A 25,098-nucleotide genomic window follows, 5' to 3' on the forward strand; every position below is an offset into this window, starting at 1 on the left:
GAGGGTTTTGAAGGGGTAGGGGGTGGGAGGTTGGGGGAGCCAGGTGGTGGGTATTATGGAGGGCACATATGGCATGGAGCACTGTGTCTGGTGCATAAACAATGAATTCTGTTACGCTGAAAAAGGAATTAATTAAAAAAAAAGAAATGAGGCAAAAATTAGGTAACGTTTAAATTAAGAGGTCTTCAGGGGAGATAAAAAGAGGACTTAGGTTATATGGAGGGAGTGATATCTTTGAGATTTAATGGTGGGTTGAATATGGAGGTTGAGGGAGAGGGCTGTGTCATTACCACTTAGGAGTGTAAGTTAAGGTGGTGACAAGGTTAGCTACAAGGCCTAGAAGGAAATTAGAATGAACAATCTCAGTTCATCCCTCTGTAATACTGTATTTATTCTAGTCTACTAATGACTGAAATCTACAGAGAAGTAGATTCTGTACTGTCTGCTTCAATATACTTTGTTTGAAGGTATCTGTTAGAAATTTTAATTTGGGAAGCTAGCTTAATGAAATTTTTATCCCTAAATGTTTTTATTTTAATTGGTAGAATCTTAAGAAGATTCAAGAAATGGAAAAAAGTGATGAATCCAGCGCAGACCTGGAAGAGCTGAAAAACGCTGACTGGGTGAGTATTCGGATATTCTCTGTTCTGCTTAGTGTTGAAGACAGAGTGTAATGTGTTTTGGGGGTTTTGTTTTATTTTTTAAAGATTTACTTATTTATTTGGGAGAGGGAGAGTGCGCGAGTGGTGGGGGAGGGACAGAGGGACAGAGAGAGGAAGCAGATTCCCACTCAGCAGGAAGCCCATCACAGGGCTGGGTCTCAGGACCCTGGGATCCTGACCTGAGCCGAAACAAAGAGCTGGACACTTAACCAACTGAGCCACCCAGGCACCCCAAAGAGTAATGTTTTTTAAAGTGCTTGTTATTGGGGTGCCTGGGTGGCTCAGTCACTTGAGCATCTGCCTTCAGCTTGGGTCATAATCCCAGGGTCCTGGGATCGACCCCTGCTTCAGGTTCCCTGCTCACTGGGGAGCCTGCTTCTTCATCTGCCAGTTGCCCTGCTTGTTCTCCCTCTCTCACTCTCAAGTAAATAAAATCTTTTAAAAAATAAAATAAAATGCTTGTTATTGAGGGCTGTAATATGAATTGATACTGTATGAATTTGAATATCTAGTCTTATGTTTGAGGAACTGTCTATCCCCCATTTTACAAAACTAATTGGTTTTATTAAAGCAGCCCCTGATGTCTTCTGAGAATTTAGGTGTTTCAAAATGTTGGCCTTTCTAATTGTATTAACACTTTAGCATACTCTTATAAGTTAGAGTTTAAGCTCTGTTTCAGAATAAGATGTGAAACTATAAGGTAGTACATTCATTTATCTGATGAATAGTTACTGGCCCTCTGCCCTCATAAAACAGAAGACAGACTTTCAGCACAGATGATTGCAGTATATTTATGTGGCACACTTTGAATAGCTGCTGTTTTTCTGGCATGATTCTAGATCCTAGTGAAACCAAGACTCCCTGCCCTCATATATCACTTAGAGTTGGGTGGGCATGACAGCACTGAGGACGGGGGAGTCAGTGTCATGAAATCAGACTGAGGTATATTCAGGTGTCAGTGGGAAGCCACAGTTCAGGATTTTGACTTTTCAGGCTAAGGATAAACAGTGGTTTAATAATGACATCATTAAATGAGGAACGAGGCATAGAAGCAGATTTGAGGATATAAACAGGTTGCTTTTGACATATTAGATTTTAATTGTTTAATTGTTTTATCTTTTCTAACAGCTTTATTAAAGTATAATCAGCATGCAATAAGTTGCACATATTAAAAGGCACAATTTGATAAGTTTTGATATGTACACACACACATACATACCCATGAAACCATCACCATAATCAAAATAATGAGCCCACCCATCACCCATCACCCCCCAAAGTTTCCTTATACTCCTTTGTAATCCTACTTCCTGCTTTCCTTCTCCCCAGTTTCTAGGCAATCAGTGATCTGCTTTCTCTCACGGTAGATTAGTTTGCATTTTCTAAAATTTCATATAAATGTAATCATATAGTATGTACTGTTTTTTGCTTGGCTTCTTCCATTCAGCATAATTCTTCTGAGATTTCATCCATGTTGTTGCCGATATCAATAGTTTAATGTTTTTGTTACTACTAGTAGTCCCTTCTGTTGTGTGGACTTACATGTATTGATATATTAATGTAAATATTCTTGATTTATTGATATCTTCACTGAGATATTTGGAATGATATTGACCTGAAACATTTAAGAGTAAGGTTAAAAAACAAGTAGACTGTAATAGCTTATGAGTCTTGTAATTTTAGAATAATATTGATTATCAAGTTTCCTTTGTATGGAATATTCTGGTAGTCTTTTTCCAGCTGTATTTCATCTTAGCTAATACATTTTTAAATTTGTTTTCTTATACATGGAAGCCAGATGAATAACTCCAGGTGGTCAGAATTTAGCAAACAGTTATTATAAACTTGAACTAAAAATTTATTGCCTTAAGGCAGACTCTCTTTAAACTCTTTTAAAAACTAGTAGGATCACTGACAAGAGATACACTAACTGCAGAGAGATTCCATTTGCCTAGATCACCAGTCTTTCTTGTAAGACCATTAAAGTGAATTACTTAGAAATAGTAGAAAGAAATGAGTAAAGAATGAGGAATAGAATGAGGGAGAATTGGGATATCTTTAATGGCAGGATCTAAACATCTCGGGATCTTGCTTGAGGAATATGAGGTAAATAAAATCTCTGGGAGTACATACAATGACAGTTGTGTACTACTTTAATGCTAACTGTGACTTTAATTTCTGGATTAAATTTCTGAAAATTTTTGCCATATGATAATATATAAAGGACTGGCTATATAAAAGGTCTGTTTGAATCCTTTCATAATTATTGCAAAATTGTCAAATGTGAATAATTATCCTGTAATTTATCTGCTTTGAGAATTCAATGTTTCACATATGTCAGGTTTTCTTAAAGCCCGGGCAGGTCAAGAAAAGAGGCAGAATTTTAAAAGATGAGATGATATTTGAACTGGATCTTAAAGGACTCAGTATAAGAGAATTTGGAACAAGAGCATTTTCAAAAGAAAAATCTAAATATTTGAGGAATATTGTATTAGAGTAACTTTAATGGCAGAATCTAAGAATCTGTTTAAAATAGAAATATTTTAGAAGGTATTCTAATGGATATACTACAGTACTAAGTACATCAAATCCTTTGTGGAATAAGAAATGGCATACCCATATGTTTATAAAAAATAAGAAATTAAAAAAAAAAAGAAATGGCATACCCGTTTTTAAATCATAAATTGTTTATGAAGAAGTTTAGAAGACATTTTGAAGAAAAATGAAGACATTTTTGAGAAATTTAATCCACAATTACTTTATGTAGATAATTCTCAGGAAATACCTCACTTTTTTTAAAAGTTTTATTTAAGTAATCTCTATAACCCTACGTGGGACTCAAACTCACAGCCCTGAGATCAAAAGTCCCAAGCTCTTCCAAATGAACCAGCCAGATATCCCTAGCCCTTGGTTTTTAATAAATATATCTAAGTAGCAATTTGAGCCTCTTATTAATTTTAACAAACTACAGTGTTTCAGCTAAATATCATAATGATTTACCTTTCACAGAAGTAGAGACTATGACACCTTAGCTTACAGGCTGGAAAATTAAAGTATTAGTATAGAATAATAATAATAATAATAATAATAATATACATATCTAATGTGTCTTATATTATTATAAGAACTTCATATATATCTCATTTTCTTGAGAGGCCAAAAAGGCGATCACTGTCATTTGTTAAGAAAATGGATATTAAGTGATTTGTGCCAAGATAGTGATAACATAAAAATGATCATTTTTGAGCATTTTCCATGTACAGAACACTGTGTATCAGCTCTGGTACTTCTCAGAAGTGGTACTTCTCAGTAAGTTATGAAGTACCACTTTCTTTTATTGATGGGGAATCCAGGGTTTAGAAAGGTGAAGGAACTTGCTGGATATCAGGTAGCTACTAGGTGGTTGTATCAATTGGGGTGGCCATAGGAATCCTGTCGCGTAACCAACCACTACAGAATCATAGTCTCACAAAGTAATATATTTACTGAGCTCACGAGTACAGATGCATTGTGGTAGCTCCACTGTGTGTATGTCTCATCCTTCTCCTGGGCAGCATGCCAGTCCAGGCATGAGGTTCTCATGGCAATAATAGAAGCACTAGTGACAAGCCCATTGTGCATTTTCTTTTGCAGCCTTTGGTCACATCATATCAACTACTGTTTCAGGGGCCAAACAAATCACATAGCCAAACCCAGTATTAGGGTATGGGACGTATACTCCTCTTCAGTGAGCATAATCACATAACTGAGGCTATTAATGCAGCCTTCCCCAGTGGGTGAGTCAGTGTTTACACTCAGGTGACTCAGCACTTAGAGCTTGTGATTCTCGACTGGCTTTCTACCCACCTTTTAACATCCTTAAACCTAATTTTCAAAAGCTGTTTTGTTTGGTTTACTCAGTGTTTTGCAAACCAAGCTCTTCATTTTTTTCTTTCATTTTTTTCTCTGTGACTGTAGCTATTTAGAGGAAACTAGCAAATTTATTCAAGGACATCTCTCCACCCTTGATTCTTTTAGGCTCGATTCTGGGTTCAGGTGATGAGGGATTTGCGGAATGGAGTAAAACTTAAGAAGGTCCAAGAGCGACAGTACAACCCTTTGCCCATTGAATATCAGCTCACCCCTTATGAGATGCTAATGGACGATATTCGATCCAAAAGATACACTTTGCGAAAAGTAATGGTAAGTAACAACAACAACAACAACAATTATTAATACACTGAAATGGTTTTTCTTCAGTAATTTTATTGGTTGAACATGTTCTTCTCAGTGTTACATTTTAAAAATCCTTTCTTCCCTTGGAAGTAATACGTTGTCATTACAGAAAATTTGAAAAATACAGTAAGCTCAACAAAGGAAAGTGACAAATGGGTAATTTCACAACCCAGAGAGATATTTTATTAATAAGCTGGTATATAACCTTCAGTCTTTTTTTTTTTTTAGATTGATTTATTTATTTTAGGGAAAGAGAGGGCAGGCGAGCAGGAGGAGGGTCAGAGGGAGAGAGACTCTCTAGCAAAGCACAGAGCCCAACATGGGCTCAATCTCATGACCCCATAATCATGATCTGAGCTACTACTTAGGCACCCCCAGTCTTTTTTCTATACATTTTATTCAGACAAAAATGGATTAATATTGAACACTTTGTTTTGTAACCAGCTATTTTCACTTAACATATGAATATTTTTCCATGTCATTATATTTTCAAAATCTTCATTTCTAAATAACTACCTCTTTTATAGCTTTGTGGTTATACCAGAGTTTATTAAACCAATCAACTTGTATCAAGTTGTAAGCAGCTTATTTTGTGAGTCCTTGCATTTAAATCTTCTTGAATAACAACAGTGAAATCTTTAAGTTAGGTTCTTAGAAGTGGAATCCTGACAGCACTATGTCTGAAATACACCTGGAATGCGACTGCTTCTTACCACCACCACTTCAGATCCTCTGCATTCCAAGCCACCGTCTCTTGCTCACACTAATACACACTTTAAGTGGCCTCCTGCTTTCGCTTTTGCCCCTTTTACTCAGTTTCCCCCAAAAATAGCCAGAGTAAACCTCTTAAGGTAAAAATGTGATGATGTCATTGCTCTGCTCAGAACCTTCCAGTGTTCTCCATCACACTGGGAACAAACTCCACATCCCTACCTTGGCCTACAAAACCCCACAGAGTCTGATACAGGTTACGTTTGAGAACTTACCTCCTACCACCCTTCCTGGTTGATTTCCCCTCCTTAGCCATGCTGGTCTCTGTTGCTGCCACATGCTCCTACAACTGAGCCTTTGCTGCCCCTTTTCCTGGAACTCTCTTCCCACACTTTTACTAACTTGCCGTATCACTTTCCAGGTCTCTGCTAAAATGTCCCCTTATAAAGTCTTCTCCGTCTCTCTACCCACATGTTTCAAGTAGTTCACATTGCCATGTATTTTCAGATTCACTCTCTATCTCTCTTACCATTATAGGGACTTAGTTCTTTCACTGTTACATCTCCTGTGACGAGACCATGTCCCTGACACACAGCCAGATGCTGAATACTGTGCCCAACAAATAGTTGTGGAATGAATTAATGAATTATAGCCACATTTTTTGAGAAAATTTAATTAGTTATTTTATGTGGAAGATTCTTAAAAAACACATCACTAGTTTTAAAATAGATTTAAATAGGGGTGCCTGGCAGGCTCAGTCTGAAGAGCATGTGACTCTTGATCTTGGGGTCAGGGTTTTGAGCCCCAGTTGGTTATAGAGATTACTTAAATAAATAAATAAACTTAAAAAATAAAATAGATTTAGGTAGCTCTTTAAGCTCTTTGTTAATTTTAATAAGCTGCACTATTGAAGCTAAGCATTGCAGGTAAGTATTTTGTTGATTTACTTCTCAGGAAATCTGATTTCCTTTTACAAATGAAGAAACTGAAGTTTAGAGGTGCTGCATAACTTCCCAAGTTCAGACAAGCCCGTTTTATTACAAGGCAAAGCCTGTTTTCATTTTCATTCTGTCTGACCTCCGAATCTGTGCTGTGTGCTACACGCATGTGGCCAAATTGCCCTTTAGTTATATTGTGATGATTACTATTTACAACATAATCATTTTTTCTATTCCTATTCCTGACCAAAGTGGGTATCTTTTGGGATTGACAAATTTGAGAGAAAATTCTCCTTCATCTTTAAAATCTATATTTCTTTGATTACAAGTGCATTTAAGCATTTTAAAGCATACACCATTTTTTTATTTCTTTTTTTTTTTCCAAGTGCCAGTCATCTTTTATTGGATATTAATTCTGAACTAGGATATGAAAGGATTCAGGGGTGCCAGGCAAAGATCATGGTCAGGACTGCCACATGGGCTTCCACGCGGGGCCCTCTTCAGTAGTACTTGCATAGCCCGAGTTCCTTGTAACCAGGAAAGCCGAAAGTCCTTGAAAAGCACATAACCTGCCAGCACCATAAAAATCCCAGCGATGCCCCCTTTCTTCACCTTGACATACTTGTAATACCAGAAGTAACCTCTTTGAGATGATGCAGCTGTGCCATTAGGGATGAAATCCCACATCAGTATCCATCTGGGCAGCTCTCCTAGTTTCACATCCATGAGCTTCTTCTCCTTCACTGTACAACTGATGCCCTCTTGGAGTCCTAGGTGTCTGCTCCCTTTTTTTGTATTTTTAATTTTATTTTAATTTAGCAAAATTTTTTAAAGATTTTATTTGTCCGAGAGAGAGAATGCACAAGCAGTGGGGAGGGGCAAAGAGGGAGGGAGAAGCAGACTTCCCACTGAGCAGGGAGCCTCATTCAGGCCTGGATCCCAGGACCCTGAGATCATGACCTGAGCCAAAGGCAGATGCTTAAACAACTGGGCCACCTGGATGCCCCTAATTTAACAAATATTTATTGAGCACTTCTTGTGTGTCAGGCCTATTCTAGACCCTGGAAAAAGGACCTGCAGTCCTTATTCTCAGGAAGTTCACAGTATGGTGGGAGCCACTGGTAATTAGGCAAGCATTAACAACAGCGTAATAAGCTAAGTTTAAGAGGTTGTATGCCAAAAAACAATGTTCAAAGTCCAGGAAGTAATGGGATCTGACACAAGAAAGCAACCGAAGTTCTCCATAATTAAAGCCCTTTTCACTCTGTCATTGCTGTGAAGAATGAATGTCGATGATTTCTTTTTTAAATGACTTCACAGTATTTTCTAGTGCACTGTGAATTATTTACCCAAGACTCTGTTAATAGACATTTAGATTGTGTCCAGTTTTCATTGTTTTATTTAGTTTTCTGATCCTCATACAGACATCTCATTTAATTATCTCCTTGGTTTCACTTTCTCTTGGTGAGATGAATAGATCAAGAATTATGCACATTTTAAATTTTAATACATGTTGCCAAACTCTTCTCCAGAAGAACTGTACTAATTTATACTTTGTTTGTTTGTTTCCAATAATTGGAATAATTGTTTACTAACAATGCAAGATGATTTCTGTTGCCAATACTTGGCAATGCTGTCTTTTTTTAAAAATGTCTACCCATCTAAACTTTATCCTGAGTGGGAACACTTAACAGTAATCAATCACAGGTGATTTTCTTCCTTATCCTGAAGAAATTATTCAGAAATTCATACTATTGATTAAAATAAGTAAATGTTGGGACACCTGGGTGGCTCAGTGGGTTAAGCCTCTGCCTTTAGCTCAGGTCATGATCCTCAGGGTCCTGGGATCGAGCCCAGTATCGGGCTCTCTGCTCAGCAGGGAGCCTGTTCCCCACCCCAGCCTGCCTCTCTGCCTACTTGTGATCTCTCTCTCTCTCTGTCAAATAAATAAATAGTTTCTTAGTTGTGAGTATTTTATAAGGATTTGAGAATGTTGCATGTGATTCTCTTTGGCATCTCCCTAGTATATTATGAATGTATTCTGGTTTTTCCAGGCTTCAGCCTGAGATATAACAGCAAACTCAGATTTTTTTTATGTACAGAGCAGGTAAATGTAAATGAGTGACTTGGGCCAGGTTCAAAGCTAGCAAAGCTTATCTGTGGTGATCAAAGTCAGAATAGTGTTTGTCACAGGTGGGGGTGGGGTAGCAACTTGGAGAGGGCACCATAGAGCTGCTAGTATTCTATATTTTGAACTAGATGGTAGTGCAGTAGGTTATGTTCATTTTCATATAAGTAAGATTTCTGCACTTTACCTTATATACATTATACTTTAGTAAGCAAATTTACCCCCAAAATTTACATCTGCTCTCTAAAAGAAATAGATTTCAATACTACAATACATTCCTTTCTGTGTATCACACTTATTGTTTGAGTTCCACAGTTCTGCACACATTATCAGGCTACTCTTTTTCACATGTGTATAGAGGAAGATTCAGATTTTAACCATGTAGTTTCTTCTTTGGATGGTGGCTTCTTTTGACAAAAAGCTAAATAGTTTTTGGATTATGGTGGTGATGAGTAGCAACATTTCATGATACTTACAGATAGATGCTGTCTCATGAAATAAGTCACTTGAGGATTCGGTGCTTCTGTGCTTAATGGCAAGAATCCTTTCATTTACTTGAAATGTTGAAATATAAGGAAGAATAGGAGGAGTCTGGCATTTTAGGCAGAGATGGCTCCCATGCCACCCCATTTGGTGCCAGCTCCAGGTCTTAGAAGTTCTGCCCAGCTGACTAGGATAGAACATGGCTTTATTTGGAACAGTAAGTCCACACCAAGAGCCATTGTCAAAAGCAGTAGAGCTTGGTGACTGTCGGGAGAACTAAGGAGGCTAGACTGTGGCCTCAGTAGTGGCTGAGCCCATTCAGAAATTGAAGAAAAAGAAAGTAACCTAGAAAATAAGACAGCCAAAGTTGGGTAATATCCCACTTATTCCTGGGCATCTCAAAGGTTGTGTTCATGCTGGTCCCACTTGGGAGAGACTGAAGAGGTGAGCTGTTAGTCACTGGCCAAATAGAGAGGTCTCGTGAATGCAGAAAGTAAAATTTGAGCAGATGTTTAACTCCCGTGACAGAGGAAGGGAGCCTTACTGGCATCACTGTATTTATGTACTACTTCTGACCTGTCATTGGCTGATCGCTAAGTACTTTGCTGACCCAGCGGCAACTCCTAGGAAGCCCAGCTTAAAAATAAAAACAAGAATTTTTTTAGAAAGAAAAAAAAATACTGAGCAGAAATACTAGAATCTACATGTAGCAGGGGAAGTAGACTTAACAGAGATAGTGTAAACAAGTCACGAAGCAAATAAACAACAATACCAACCCCTGCAAGTAGAGATCAAAATCCAGAGTTCTTACAATATTTTCTTTTAAGAAGTAGTTTATAGCATAACATTATAGTCATAAACAACAACAAAAACAGAAAAGTGTGACCCATAGTAGTAACTGTTAGTACAGGAAAAGTTATGGAATGTACATTCCAAGGGGGTAAGGAGCCTCCAGTTGCCCAGGTCCAACCAGTAGTCAAATCCTTTCAGTGACCTTCCAACTGTAAACCAATTGAACTTCAAAAAGGTAACACAGAGAACACCTTTATGACCTTGAGGTAGGCAGAGATTTCTTTAAATAGGACAGGTATGTACATTGTGCGCCAGAAGAGTTATACAAGAATATACTAACTAGCATTTTTGTAGTACCATAATGTGGAGGTAACCAGTGTCCACCAATGGTGAAATAAGTAAATTATAAACAAATAAATAGAATAAGAGCAAGGAAATTAATTTCTCCTACATGCCACAGTGTAATTGAATCTCTGAGACATAATGGTGAGCAATAAAAGCCAAACCCACAAAAAGCCCTACATAAGATTCCATTCGTATATTTTTTTTAATTCAAAAAACCATTCCTTTTATAAGTGTGTAGGAATGACTTTTCTGTATTCTTCACTAATACTGTGTTACATTCTCAAACTTTTATCTGCCAGTTTTACAGGTCCGATCTCATTTAATTTCTATTTCTTTATGAGGAAGATCAAACATCTTTTTAAATATGTTTTAGACAATGTATATGATGCTTAAGAGCAGTGACTCTGGAAATACAGTAACTATGTTTGAATCTCAGTTCTGCCATCAACTCAGTAGCATTTGGGGCATTTTACATGTACATATATATGTGTAGTATACATGTAATACAGGTACTGGTTTTGAAAAGTGAGACAGCCTGTTTTCTTTTTCTTTTTTTTTTTTTTAATGCCCTTTATGGGGTTTTTTTTTTACATTTTTTAATTTAATTTTTTATTTTTTATTAACGTATAATGTATTATTAGCCCCAGGGGTACAGGTCTGTGAATCGTCAGGTTTACACACATCACAGCACTCACCATAGCACATACCCTCCCCAATGTCCATAACCCAACCTCCCTCTCCCTAACCCTCACCTCCCAGCAACCCTCAGTTTGTTTTGGGAGATTAAGAGTCTCTTATGGTTGATACAACCTGTTTTCTATAAAATTTTAAGAAAAGAGTGAAAAGGATTTTTACTGAGTTTTCTAAGAAACTCAGAGCATAGAGAAACACTGCTGAATAGCCTGATTATAAAATAAAGCCCAAATGCCATGGAGACTGGATATAGAGTATGTTTTCTACTTTAGTACTGTAACTTCTGAAACGTGGAAAGAGGAGAGGCTAAAATATTAGACAAAGACTTCATCTCAAGGAAATTAAAGCGGGATCTCAAAGAGATATCTGCACTCCCATGTGGGTCATGGCATTGTTCACAATAGCCAAGTTATGGAAACAGGTTAAATGTCAACAGATGAATGCATAAAGAAAATGTGTATGCATCTACAGTGGAATAGTATTCAGTCTTAAAACGGAAGAAGATCCTGCCATTTAACAACATGGATGAGGGGCGCCTGGGTGGCTCAGTGGTTTAGGCCACTGCCTTCGGCTCAGGTCATGATCTCAGGGTCCTGGGATCGAGTCCCGCATCGGGCTCTCTGCTCGGCAGGGAGCCTGCTTCCCTCTCACTCTCTCTGCTTGCCTCTCTGCCTACTTGTAATCTCTCTCTGTCAAATAAATAAATAAAATCTTTAAAAAAAAAAAAAAAAACATGGATGAACCTGGAGGACATCTTGCTAGGTGAAATAAGCTGGGCACACAAAGATAAATACTGTATGACCTCACTTGTATGGTGAACCTTAGGAAGGCAAACTCACGGAAGCTAAGAGTAGGACAGTAGGTTCCAGGGGCTCAGGAATGGGGGAACTGGAGAGATATTGGTTAAATGTTGGTCAGAGGTCACATGTTTCAGTTATAAGATGAATAAGTTCTAGGGACACAGCATGGTGACTGTAGTTAATAACTACATAACTATAACTAATACATAACTACACAATAACTATATTGTGTACTTGAAATATGCTCTGAAAAACAACCTGAGGGTTTTGAAGGGGCGGGGGATGGGAGGTTGGGGGAGCCAGGTGGTGGGTATTATGGAGGGCACATATTGCATGGAGCACTGGGTGTGGTGCAAGAACAATGAATTCTGTTACGCTGAAAAGAAATTTTTTAAAAAAGTGAAAAACATGCTAAGAGCATATATCTTAAGTGTCCCCACAAAAACAAAAAACAAACAAACAAAAAAAACAGTAACTGTGTGAGGCGTTGGATGTGTTAATTAGCTTGGTTGAGGCAAGCATTTCACAATGCATATACACATATCAAATCATCATGCCGTGCACTTTAAGTATGCATAATACTTCTTTGTCAACTCAACTTCAGTAAGGCTGAGGGAAAAAAGAAATCTGATTGAGGCCCAGTATTAATCCATAAACTGTAGATCAGCTTTGTACAGTTTTAGTTGTGATCTTATGTCATCATTAGTGGTTCTGCTTTACTTAAGACAAAAATAGAAGAAAAACGTTTTTCAAGGCTCAAGTTATTTAAGCTTTTTGTTTGTTGAGGGTTCTGTGAGCTTCAGAAGGACAGGTGATTATAAACACAATTTATAAATGTGTTCTTTGTAATAATTACCAGCAATGCATCTGCTTGCCATTCAATCTATTTAGATATAAATAATACATTTTTTTAACTTAGAGCTTGTGGGTAGGAAATGAAGACAAATGGATAGATGTTTCTGCTTCATGGTAGCCACTGTTGTTTTCCTTTCATGTCTTTCTCTGGCTAAATACATGCAGTTCACTTAAGTAAATGTATTCTGAGCACCTGTGCAAGGGGCTGGGCAGGTGGAGGTTCCAGTATGAGCAAGTTTCATACTGGGAAGTTTGCAAGATTTCAATCTAAAAAGCTAAAATTCTTATTAATTCCTTTATTATATAAATATACTTGATAAATGGGAATGCAAATTCAGCTACTCATTTGATCTTCAAAAAGTGGGTGTTAAAAAATTTTTTTTATTCTTACTAGGATAATGCTACTTTCTAATTTCTTTAAAAACAAATATTTTTATAAAGAGTGAACACAGAGATTTTTCAAAGATGGTCTATCTGTACCTGAAGTACTATGCTGAGATGTTTTATAATCCTCAGGTTTAAACTCCATAACCATACCATAGTTATCCTCTGTTTTGGGTACAATTGTGCTGATGTTGGAAATTGGTGGCTTAGCCATACTGGATATTATTTAGAATATTAAGTAATAGAAGTGTTAAACATTTCAGTTGGCTTTTTTCAAAATGTCTGAGTAAAATACTTTAATCCCATAAAATAGCTTCAAATAACTCACCTTTTAAAAATGAAGATGTAGAAACAACATCTTTTATTTAGAAGTTAAGACATTGTGGCTCAGATAATGAGATCGAGTTGTATAAATGTCTTATTTACTTGTGGCTCCACTATTTATGTTCACGCGGTAATCATTTATCATTGCAACTCAGAGCTTGTTTCAGTATATGTTGTGTATTTATAGGAAAATAATTTCATTGAGTCAGCAGCACAATGATATTAGCACAAAGTTATATTTTCCTCCTGGTAAGGACTTTCACTGACTCACATCCACACTGTTCTGCCATCTACCTCATGAGCACTGACTCACATTTTGTAATTGGGATCCAGGATAGTTTCTGTCAGTGTGGAAACTGAACTTACGTGCTTGTTTGGGGAACAGGATTTACAATCCTAGCCTTATTTAAACCAATTCCCTAAACACTGGTATTGTAATGGAAAGTAAACATTGAAGTAAAATCATGTGAAAAATGGCTAGAAAGATATATATTATCCTGTTCAAGAGTTGTTCCATACAATGATTTTGTAAAAAATCTTAGGTACTACCAAATCCATAGGTAGGGGGTTGTTGTCATGTCACGTTAGGCCTCCAGGTCGGCTGCTAGCAGACATGCTCTCCTTAAGCCAAGTACTAGCAGTTCAAGCAGCTTTTCCTCCTAAATCGTTCCATGGGCCATCCTGGCTTCATTCAGGGGTGGGAGGTGTGGCCCAGGGAAGAAGAGAGTGGATGTAGGTCACAGCAGCATTGGCGCGTACACTGAACTCAGATAGAGGGGTTCGCATTTGGGGAGCAGACTGTGCTTGGGAGTGACAGTTCAGACCCTTTTGAAAAATATATATTTAATGTTATTTGTCAGCAGACACTAAATAGCAACATGGACAAAAAGTCAAAACTCATAGAGCTGCAGTGAGGAATAACCAACTGATTAATGACTTGTGAGCAATTAAAGTAGTATTTAAGGTTGATGAGTACACAAAAAAACCACCCACACCCTGAAATCTTACAGTCTTACAAAAATACCTGAGGAGTGCCTGGGTGGTTGGTTTGGTTATGTGTCTGCCTTCGGCTGAGGTCATTATCTCAGGGTTCTAGGATCAAGCTCTACCAGAGGCTCCTTGCTAGTTAGGGGGTCTGCTTCTCTCTCTGCCCCCACCCACCATGCTCTTACTCTCTCTCTCTCTCTCAAATAAATAAATAAATCTTTAAGAAAAACTTGAAAAAGACTACTGAATTTTACAATAATTCTAAAATTTAAATATTTCCAATAAGTTGTGAAGCATAAACATTTCTAACTTATCAAAATAGAAAAAGTCAACTGTCAATGCAAGAGGAATAACCAAACTATCTTTTTCTTCTCTCCAACAAAGTTAATATAAAGTTATTAGAATATGAGGGGGTAACCAAAGAGTAGGTCTCCAAAGTAGAGGGGGAAAGGAGATTTTTTCAGGCAGTGCATTAATACAAATAATATGCTAATTTCTGGATTTTAAGAGTATTGGGTATTTGTCATTTTAAAAAATTTATTAACTTGTTAACATTTTTTTTCATTCATCTTTCATGAGCAGCATGACAGAAAATACCTAGCAGGTTCTATTTTTTTCATATTAAGACTGGGAAATAAATGGGACAAAATGGTCACAACTGTGCCTTCTGGGGTGGTAAAATGTGAGTTTAGATTGTCAATTTTTGTGGATTTCTGAGGTTTTCTTAAATTGCTTGTAAAAATTTCTAACACATTGCTATAAAAAGAGAGTACGTTACAGCAGGAATCAGGGACAGATGAGGGCTCTACCAAAACTCTTGAACTTACTAATTTTGTGAATGAGGCAGATACCCTCCTTGACATGAGCCTGAGTTTTATCTACAATATGTGACTCGTGTCACCAGTCCTTCCTAGGTTTTGTACAAGGATGAAAGTAAGAAGTAAAAGGCTTTATAAGTTATAAAACAATAAGTATAATATTATTTATTCCATTCATATTCATAATTTTAGAAACTTTTTGTAGGAAAGGATGCATCTAATATATATTTCCCCCAAGTGTTAGAACTAATAATTCACTTTATGAATTTGTATTTTCTTCAGCTCTACATGGTTGTTTTTGCTCTGAATCACTCAGCTATTTATTCCCCATTTTCTTGATTCAGAACACATCTTGAGTAGAGCCAAAGTACACTTCCAGTAGATAACAGCTATACCCAGAAACTTATAATGATAATCCTATAGTCATATGGATCTTGCATTTTTTGTCTCCTTTCAGGTCAACGGTGATATTCCCCCTCGGTTAAAAAAAAGTGCTCATGAAATCATCCTGGACTTCATCAGATCAAGACCCCCTTTAAATCCGGTATGTGATCTGAGTGTTCCCCTTGGTTGGAGGTCTTGTAGCAATATGCTCTCCTCTAGGACGTGGTCTCTGGAACTCAGATCTCGAGGTTGTTTCTACACCGATCTTTTATTTCAGAATGATGAAGTCTAACTGTAAGTTATATTCTTCAGTCACAGAAAAAATACTTGAAATTATTCAATACAAGGCTGTCTTAGGATATTTTAACTCAAAACAACCTGACTTATGGTGCAGTTTAGTAGCCACATGTCCCTGAGTAAATTAATCAGCCTCTCTGAGCCTTTATTTCTTCAACTGTAGAAAGAAGATAACAATAGCAATCTAAGAGGGTTGTGATGATTTACTCAAAAGTGTTACTTTTAAAAACAGTAATAGTAATAAATAAGTATAGGTTACATTCCAGTTGATTTCCTGTCCTGATAGCCTATTTTGAACATAATTATAACTTTGGCGAAACTGACTCCTTACAATTGGTTGAGCGGATATGACTAAGTTACTGTGAGATCCAGTAATCTCCCTATTGCTTAGTCTTTTATCAAACGGTGCTGCAATCAATGAAATGCAATTTCAGAGTACTGTACTATAGGAATGGACTTCAGTAAGAATTATTTAAGGACAACTACTGAAGTCTATAACCATGACATTTTTCCCCCCTAAGGTCTCAGCCAGAAAACTGAAACCCACCCCACCACGGCCACGGAGCCTCCATGAAAGAATCTTAGAAGAAATCAAAGCAGAAAGAAAGCTGCGGCCTGTCTCACCAGAAGAGATTAGACGCAGCAGATTAGGTGAGTCTGATGCTTACTGCACTGCTGGTCTAGCCTCCGCCACTTGGAGCAGGGTCTCTATCCAGCTAGCCCAGCAAAAAGTAGTGGCATAATGGTGCAGTGTTTAAGAGCAGTGTTTTTCCTCTCTCACACAAACATACACTTACTCGAAGCTTATACTTGAAACTCAAGAGAGTAGGAAATTCTTTTCCCATGTGATATTGAACTACATGAGAACGTCATGGCCTAGTAGGAATTGCTCTGCCATTCTCTAGACTGTGGTTTTGGGAGAGCCCCTTTACCTCTCTGAGTGTTGATTTCTTGATTGGCAGAAGGGAGATAAAAATTCCTCTGTACTTTAATTATGGCTTCTGTGTAAGAATTAAATAGGATTGTGGTCAAAATACCTCATAAATTTTATACAAAGCTATTATGTTTTAGAAATATGATATAATAGTTTTATTTCACATTTCTGTCATCTTAATTATGGTTTTAAAGATACAGTATTATGTGGTGAAAACATCGATTGTTATTTGATAACCACCTAACTTATTCCCAAGCTTCCTTTATATTTATTTATTGTTTTTAATGTGTACTATAAACACATATTGATTTTGATTTATAGAAAGAACATATTATAAAATGTTTATAAACATTTTTGTTTATACAATTCTCCACCTATTTGTAAGATTAAAGATGCCCAAAGAATTCAGAGAAACATCCTTTAAGAAAATAGATAATAGTGACATCTGAACAGTTAGAGGAACCACACTCTCTTTGTTTTCTCTACTGATCTCTTTCCTGCCTTTTTAGACTCTGCTTGGTCCTTCAGATTTCTATTCTGGGCTCACCTCTCTCTGAGCAACTATACCCTTTTCCATAGTTTTTGTTCTGGCTAATAAAGCTCTCATCTGTGCACCGATCTCGCTGAGCTCACACCCATTCATCCATCTGACTGTGAGCTTTGGGCCTATAGCAGGACAGGGAACCCATCTGTTTTCTCCCAAACCATCTTCTCCTCTTTCCCCATCTTAGTGTGCTCAAGGCAGAACCTCCGCATCATCTCTGACTTCTATCCAGCAGTCATCCCTGTTGATGTTTCTGATTCTGGATTGTGTTAGTTTTCCCCCTTTCTTAGCCCAACACTATCCTAAACCAGTCTGTCATCTTCTTTTGTCTAGTTTATCACATCAGCTTTGACCGCTGTCCCTGCTTCCAGCCTCGAGCTCTTCAGTAATGTCATGTTGGTATCCTTTTGTTAAATTCTCAGCCCTTTTACCTGAGACCTTCTTGCCAGCAGGACCCACATCTGTCCTGTTCGTTGTTGTAGAAGTGATTCCATGGGTCCTGAAGTAATTTAATGTACCTTCCAGTTACAAATCTACTGAGTGAGTAACGGTTGTATCAGTTTATCCCTGTCTAATTTTTATTGCAGCAAGAGTTCTCTCCAAAATATAATGTTTAAAGCATGCTAAGTGACAAATCCATATAAGCATTTGTATAATAGTGATCTAAAACATAGAAGCCATGTGCAGCAAGAGTTCTTATCCTGAGCGTCCTCGAATGGGCCTGATGAGAATCTGCGAGTCCTCAGAAATATAAAAAATATATGCTTATTTCACAAAATGTATGTATGTGCATTTTTCTGGAGAGAGGGTCCATAGCTTTCCTTGGTTTCCTAAAGAGTACAAAGCCTCAAAGAGGAACCACTGTGGAAAAATAAGGAAGTGGTATTATGGGATGCTAGCTTAAGACTGGATTTTTAAAATTTGGTATACCTTGAGAGGAAACAATGGCGGTAAAAGAAAAGATTTCAACAAAACCATGAGGCAAAATAAGTATATTACCATGAGAAAAATAAGCTTCGTGATTTACAGTACAGAGTGATTAGGCTGAAAGATTGTCTGCTTCAGTGAAAGTACCCACAGAATAGAGAAAGGAGTCTACCGCCATACCAACCTGAACACGCTGGATCTCGTCTGTTCTTGGATGCTAAGCAGGGTCGGGCCTGGTTAGTACTTGGATGGGAGAATAGAGAAAAGAACAAGCTAGGCATAATGTTCTTATACAATGTGGATGATATTTAACTTATAGTTCCTTCACTTTTCCAATAGTTTTTGAACCTTTACTTTGTATTAAACAACCGTGTCATCTCCTGGGGTGCAGAGATGAACAAGGCATAAGGCCTGCCCGCAAATGCTTGCAGAAGAATGACTACAGAATGTCATGCATGTTCATGCTGCAAGACCATTAACAGCAGCCAATCAGAAGGCATTAGTGAGGCCATCTGAGGGAGAGACTGGCAGTCCCTCTAAGTGTCAAGGGGACACCCTCATTGCTTGAAAGGGTCATTGCAGGCCTTTGTCACATATATATTCTTCTGTTCCATTTTAAACAAACTGGATGCTAAATAACAGGAAACCCACTAGAGAATAATCAGAGGTGCCTGGGTGCTCAGTCGGTTAAGTGACCAACTCTTGGTCCCGATCTCATGGCTTCTAGGATGGAACCCCATGTCGGGCTCGGTGCTCAGCATGGTAGTCTCTTGGAAATTCTGTCGCTCTGCCCCTTCCCTCATTTGCACGCTGGCGTGCTCTGTCTGTCTGTCTCTCTCTGTCATGCTCAAATAAATTTTTAAAAAAATAAATACCAAATGTATGATGCGAGCATATCTTATTTTATTTTTTATTTTAATCTTATAAATGGTGTTTCACAATAATCAGAATTGAGCTGTTACAGAAAATGGATTGTTCATTCTGTGAGAGTCTTACTTCTACAATTCTGCATCCAAACTGATCTTGAATCTTACTGGAAAGTAAGGAATTTGGGTTGATTTCTGCAGATCTACATTGGTTCTTACTATACAGTTTCACTTTGGGGAGTTTGACTAGGATGAGGTGGGCAGAATGAACTTGAGGAGAAGTTTTCCTAAATATTTTTATAACGTTTCCTCTCCATGTAATTAATTGTGAGCAGAATCCCACTATAGAAATTGGGGAAATGTGTCAATGTTTAACCCACTGAGCCACCCAAGCGCCCCAAATGTGTCAATGTTTAAAGAAGAAATGTTACCCATCCACTGTGACTCTACATGTGCAGTATGAAACTGAGATGAGAACTGTATGCACAGTATTCTGTTCTCTTCACTTAACATTGTGTGTGATGTGAACATCTTCCCATGTCATTAAATAGAGTACCCTGAGATATGGCTAAATTGTGTTTTATTTCCCTATTGTTTGACAGACCCTGCATTTTTTTCCCCTGTCAAGTCTGAAAATACTGTTCTTATGTATCAGTTTCTGTTCATGTCCAATCATTTTCTTTTTCCCAACATGTCATACTGAATTGAGGTTTGGGGTTTTAAATATAAATTATACCTTTAAAAAACATCTTTTCCATAAACTTCTTAATTCCTGTTATGCTTGATTTCTCTCCTCTTTGTGGCACATAGAGCTTGAAAAAGATCCAAACCTCATCTTCCAAGAAATAAGAGCATCCCTTTCTTATGCAGTAGTCAGTCTATTTCAAAAGACAGATTCATATATCAGAGAAGAACAGAATGAGAAGATATCAGAGAAGGTTGGCAAGTGCTTTGAGAATATGTTATCTTTTATTTGTTATGTATAATTAGGAAAATCTGGAGTCAATAGTATTTGAATTCAGAAATGCAGGCCTTTTTTATGATTCACAGATATTTATTTGAAAACCTCTCACTAATGCATGTATAAATACTATGATCAGATCAATCAGATTAGGGACAGAAAAAACTGGATATTTACTTCTACAAGGATTAATTGTAATATTACTCCATAGAAGTCTTAAAAATAATTAGTTATAAACAATTATAATTAATAAATGGTTAGATTTTTCTATAGAAAAACATTAAAAAGTAAATTTATAGCACTTTTGTAAAGTCAGCATTTTGAGGTAGAACACTTATTTCTCTTCAGTGAATATTAGTTAAATTTTGAAACCCTTTTCTGTTTGAAATACATAATTTCTGCATCTAGAATATCTTGATTATTGAACTTCAAGTTTCTGCTATGAATTTTTTTTGTTAGCATATAGTGTATTATTAGTTTCAGAGGTAGAGTTCAATGATTCATCCGTCTTATATAATACCCACTCTCATTATATCACATGCTCTCCTTAATGTTTATCACCTGGGTCCTCCATCCCTCCAACACCCTCCCCTCTCGCAACCCTGTTTGTTTCCTATAATGAAGAGTCTCTTAAGGTTGTCTCCCTCTCTGATTTCGTCTTGTTTTATTTTTTCCCTCCCTTCCCCTATGCTCCTCTGTTTTGTTTCTTAAATTCCACACATGAGTGAGATATGATAATTGTCGTTCTCTGATTGACTTATTTCGTTCAGCATAATACTGTCTAGTTCTGTTCACATTGTTGCAAAGGCAAGATTCCATTTCTTTTTTTTTTAATGGTGGAGTAGTATTCCATTATGTGTGTGTGTGTGTGCGTGTGTGTGTGTGTGTGTGTGTGTGTATCTCACATCTTTATCCCCTCATCTGTCAATGGACATCTGGCTCTTTCCATAGTTTGGCTATTGTGGGTATTTCTGCTATAAACATTGGGGTGTAGGTTCCCCCTTCAGATCACTACATTTGTATGTTTGGGTTAAATACCTAGTAGTCCAATTGCTGGGTCATAGGGTAGCTCTTATTTTCAACTTTTTGAGGAACCGCTATACTGTTTTCCAGAGTGGCTGCACCAGCTTGCATTCCCACCAGCAGTGTAGGAGGGTTCCCCTTTCTCCACATCCTCGCCAACCTCTGTCATTTCCTGACTTGTTAATTTTAGCCATTCTGACTGGTGTGAAGTGATATCTCATTGTGGTTTTGATTTGTATTTCCCAGATGCTGATGTTGAACACTTTTTCATGTGTCTGTTGGCCAATTGATTTGTATGCCCTCTTTGTAGAAATGTCTGTCATGTCTTCTGCCTATTTCCTGATTGGATTTTTTTAAAAAGATTTTATCTATTTAATAGAGAGAGAGATGAGCAGGGGGTAGGGGTAGAGGGAGAGGGAGAAGCAGACTCCTCTCTGAGCAGGGAGCCCAAGGCGGGACACTGAGATCTTGACCCAAACCGAAGGCAGGCGCTTAACCAACTGAGGCACCCAGGCACCCTGCCTGATTAGACTATTCTATTTGTTCTTTGGGTGTTAAGTTTGATAAGTTCTTTATAGGTTTTGGATACTAGCCCTTTATCTGATTCCACATTGGCAAATATCTTCTCCCATTCTGTTGGTTGTTTTTGTTTTTGTCCACTATTTCCTTTGCTGTACAAAAGCTTTTTCTCTTGATGAAGGCCCAATAGTTCACTTTTGCCTTTGTTTCCTTTGTCTTTGGAGACGTGTCTAGCAAGAAGTTGCAGGCCGAGGTCACAGAGGTTGCTGCCTGTGTTCTTCTCAAGGATTTTGATGGATTAACTCTTTCGTCCATTTTTAGTCTATTTTTGTGTGTGGTGTAAGAAAATGGCCCAGTTTCATTCTTCTGCATGTGACTGTCCAGTTTTCCCAACACCATTTGTTGAAGAGACTCTTTTCCATTGGACATTCTTTCCTGCTTTGTTGAAGATGAGTTGACCATAGGGTTGAGTGTCCATTTCTGAGTTCTGTATTTTGTTCCACTGATGTATGTGTCTGCTTTTGTGCCAGTACCATGCTATCTTGATGATCACAGCTTTGTAATAGAGCTTGAAGTCCAGGATTGTGATGCCACCAGCTTTGTTTTTCATTTTCAACATTCCACTGGCTCTTCAGGGTCTTTTCTGGCTCCATACAAATTTTAGGATTATTTGTTCCAGTTCTGTTAAAAAAGTTGATAGGGATTGCATTGAATGTATAGATTGCTATAGGCAGAATAGACATCTTAACAGTATTTGTTCTTCCAATCCATGAGCATTTATTCCTAGGTATCTTATGGGCTTTGGTGCAATTGTAAATGGGATCCTTTATTTTCCTTTCTTCTCTCTCGTTGTTATTGTATAGGAAATGCAACTGATGTCTGTGCATTGATTTTATCTCCTGTGACTTTGCTGATTTCCTGTATGAATTCTAGCAATTTTGGGGTGGAGTCTTTTGGGTTTTCCACATAGAGGATCATGTCATCTGTGATGAGTGAGAGTTTGACTTCTTTGCTGATTTGGATGCCTTTTACAGAAATGCAGAATTTTTTAAATAGGTAGGTATTTTTAATTCTAGTAGAATTAACCTACACTGTTATATTAGTTTCAGGTGTACATATAATGGTTCAGCACTTTTATACATTTCTCAGTGCTCATTAGGTTAAATGTGCTCTTTGTCCCCTTCACCCATTTCACCCATCCCCTCACCCACCTCCCCTCTGGTAACCACCAGGATCTTTTTTCTTTGTCTCTTTTTCCTTTGTTCATTTGTTTAGTTTCTTAAATTCCAAATATGGTATTTGTCTTTCTCTAACCGACATATTTCACTTAACATCATATCCTTTAAATCCATCCATGTTGTTGCAAATGGTAAGATTTCATTCTTTTTTATGGCTGAACAATATTCCATTGTGTGGCTGTATATACACAAACACACACGTCTTCTTTACTTCTTCTTTATCCACTCCACATCTTCTTTATCCATTCATCAGTTGATGGACACTTGGGCTGCTTCCATTTCTTGGCAATTGTAAATAATGCTGCAGTAAACATAGAGGAGCGTATATCTTTTCAAATTAATGTTTTCATTTTCTTTGGGTAAATACCCAGTAGTAGAATTACTGGATCATATGGTAATTCTATTTTTAATTTTTTGAGGAACCTGCATACAGTTTTCTATAGTAGCTGCAACAGTTTACATTCCCACCACCAGTGTACAAGGGTTCCTTTTTCTCCACATCCTTGCCAACATTTGTTGTTTCTTATATTTTTATTTTAGCCATTCTGACAGGTGTGAAGTGATATCTCATTGTGGGTTTGATTTGCATTTCCCTGATAATGAGTGATGGTAAGCATCTTTTCATGTGTGTGTTGGCCATCTGGATGTCTTCTTTGGAGAAATGTCTATTTGTAAACTCTGCTCATTTTTAATTGTATTATTTGGGGATTTTGGTGTTGAGTTACTTAAGTTTTTTATATATTTTGGGTATTAACCCCTTATCCGTTATATCATTTGCAAGTACCATCTCCCATTCAGTAGATTGCCTTTTAGTTTTGTTGATGGTTTCCTTCACTGTGCAAAGGCTTTTTATTTTGGTGTAGTCCCATTAGCTTGTTTTTGCTTTTATGTCCCTTACGTGAGGAGATATGTCTAGAAAAGTGTTTCTACAAGAAATGTAGGTTTTTTTTAAAGTGGTGAGTGGAGGATTATTCTCATCAGTATAAAATTCCTAACTACTTTTCTGTGAGATAACTAAAACAGTAAGATGCTTATTTAAAGGTTACATCCTAATTTACTTACTAGAATGAAATACTTAAAATATTATTTCTTGGTCATCAAACAATGATTGTCAACAAATAATTGCTTTATTTGTCCCCTTTAAGACATACATCTCTTTTGTTGACATAAGTGCTTTTAAAAACAGCTACCTATGATTCCAACATCTTGCCTAGTTGTAGTTGGGATCTAACCCAATGCTTTACCCTTCACATCATTTTTTTTAATAGTGTGTTGAGATTTTGGATTTTAAGTATAAATTATTTCTTTTAAAAATCTGCCAAAAAAAAAAAAACATATTGAGAGTACTTACAGTCTATTAAATTTAGGTGTTAGAACTCTACAGGCCATCTACCTGAAAGACATGAATGGGGGAGACATTCCATTATGCCTATACTTCCCTCCCCACTGTATCTGAGGTTCTGTCATCTTCTGATCGTAAAGATGCCTGTCCTCCTTCAGCCCAGGTTATAGAAGAGATGGTACTGTTAAAACTTTTGGGCTGCCCTGGGGCAAATAATATATCACATGTTAATAAAATTAATAATAATAAAATTGGGATCACATTTGTATTTATAAAATGAAGTTGGAGAATTGCCATCCAAAGTTTATGAATTTGGCTAATCTTATCCTATAACAGGATATGTCTTTTCTTTTGTTCATGTCTACTTTTGTGTTTTTCAAAAATGTATTAAAATTTTCCTCATTAAAAACAAAAAGAATTTGGGGCTGCAGCAAAAATAGTTAACTTCACTGTCATGAATATCCAAATTAATCAAATCTTTATAGTTAGCTTTTTCAAAAATACCTTTATTGGGGCATAAATTATCTACCATAAAATTCACCCATATAAAGTATACAGTTCAGTGGTTTTAAGCATATATAATAAAAGTTTTAAGACTAATTATTTCAATAGGAAATAAATAAGTTTGTTTTTAAGAAATCATATTTATTGAAATTCTATGTGTGAAGCAGTGTTTGCTATGTGCAAGCACCTTTTTTTTTGGTAGGGTCATTTAATCTTCATTAACAATCTCATGAGATAAATGCCATTCTTCCCATTTTACAGATTAAGTAACTGAAGCACAGAGAGGTTAGGTAACTTTCCCAGAATCACACTGCTAGTAAGTGGCAGAGCTGAGATTCAAACTCGGACATTCTGACTCCTGGGGCCTCTCTGCAGCTGCTAGATTGTATTGCCTACAATTGGCCGTATAGTGATGCATTGTGAA

At 37.1% G+C, this 25,098-nt stretch overlaps 1 protein-coding gene across 7 annotated transcripts in view; it reads left to right on the forward strand.

Annotated features, from left to right (window-relative positions):
* Nucleotides 1-25,098, forward strand: part of SPIRE1 (spire type actin nucleation factor 1) — a 203,265-nt gene that overhangs the window by 137,693 nt on the left and 40,474 nt on the right. For all 7 annotated transcript variants that reach the window (XM_046025412.1, XM_046025413.1, XM_046025414.1 and 4 more), the window contains 4 exons: nt 546-623; nt 4,680-4,844; nt 15,593-15,679; nt 16,338-16,467. In XM_046025412.1, the coding sequence (XP_045881368.1) occupies nt 546-623; nt 4,680-4,844; nt 15,593-15,679; nt 16,338-16,467 (460 nt within the window). The remainder of the gene's footprint in view (nt 1-545; nt 624-4,679; nt 4,845-15,592; nt 15,680-16,337; nt 16,468-25,098) is intronic.

This window comes from Meles meles, chromosome 12, assembly GCF_922984935.1.
Source record: "Meles meles chromosome 12, mMelMel3.1 paternal haplotype, whole genome shotgun sequence".
Classification (NCBI taxonomy): Eukaryota; Metazoa; Chordata; class Mammalia; order Carnivora; family Mustelidae; genus Meles; species Meles meles.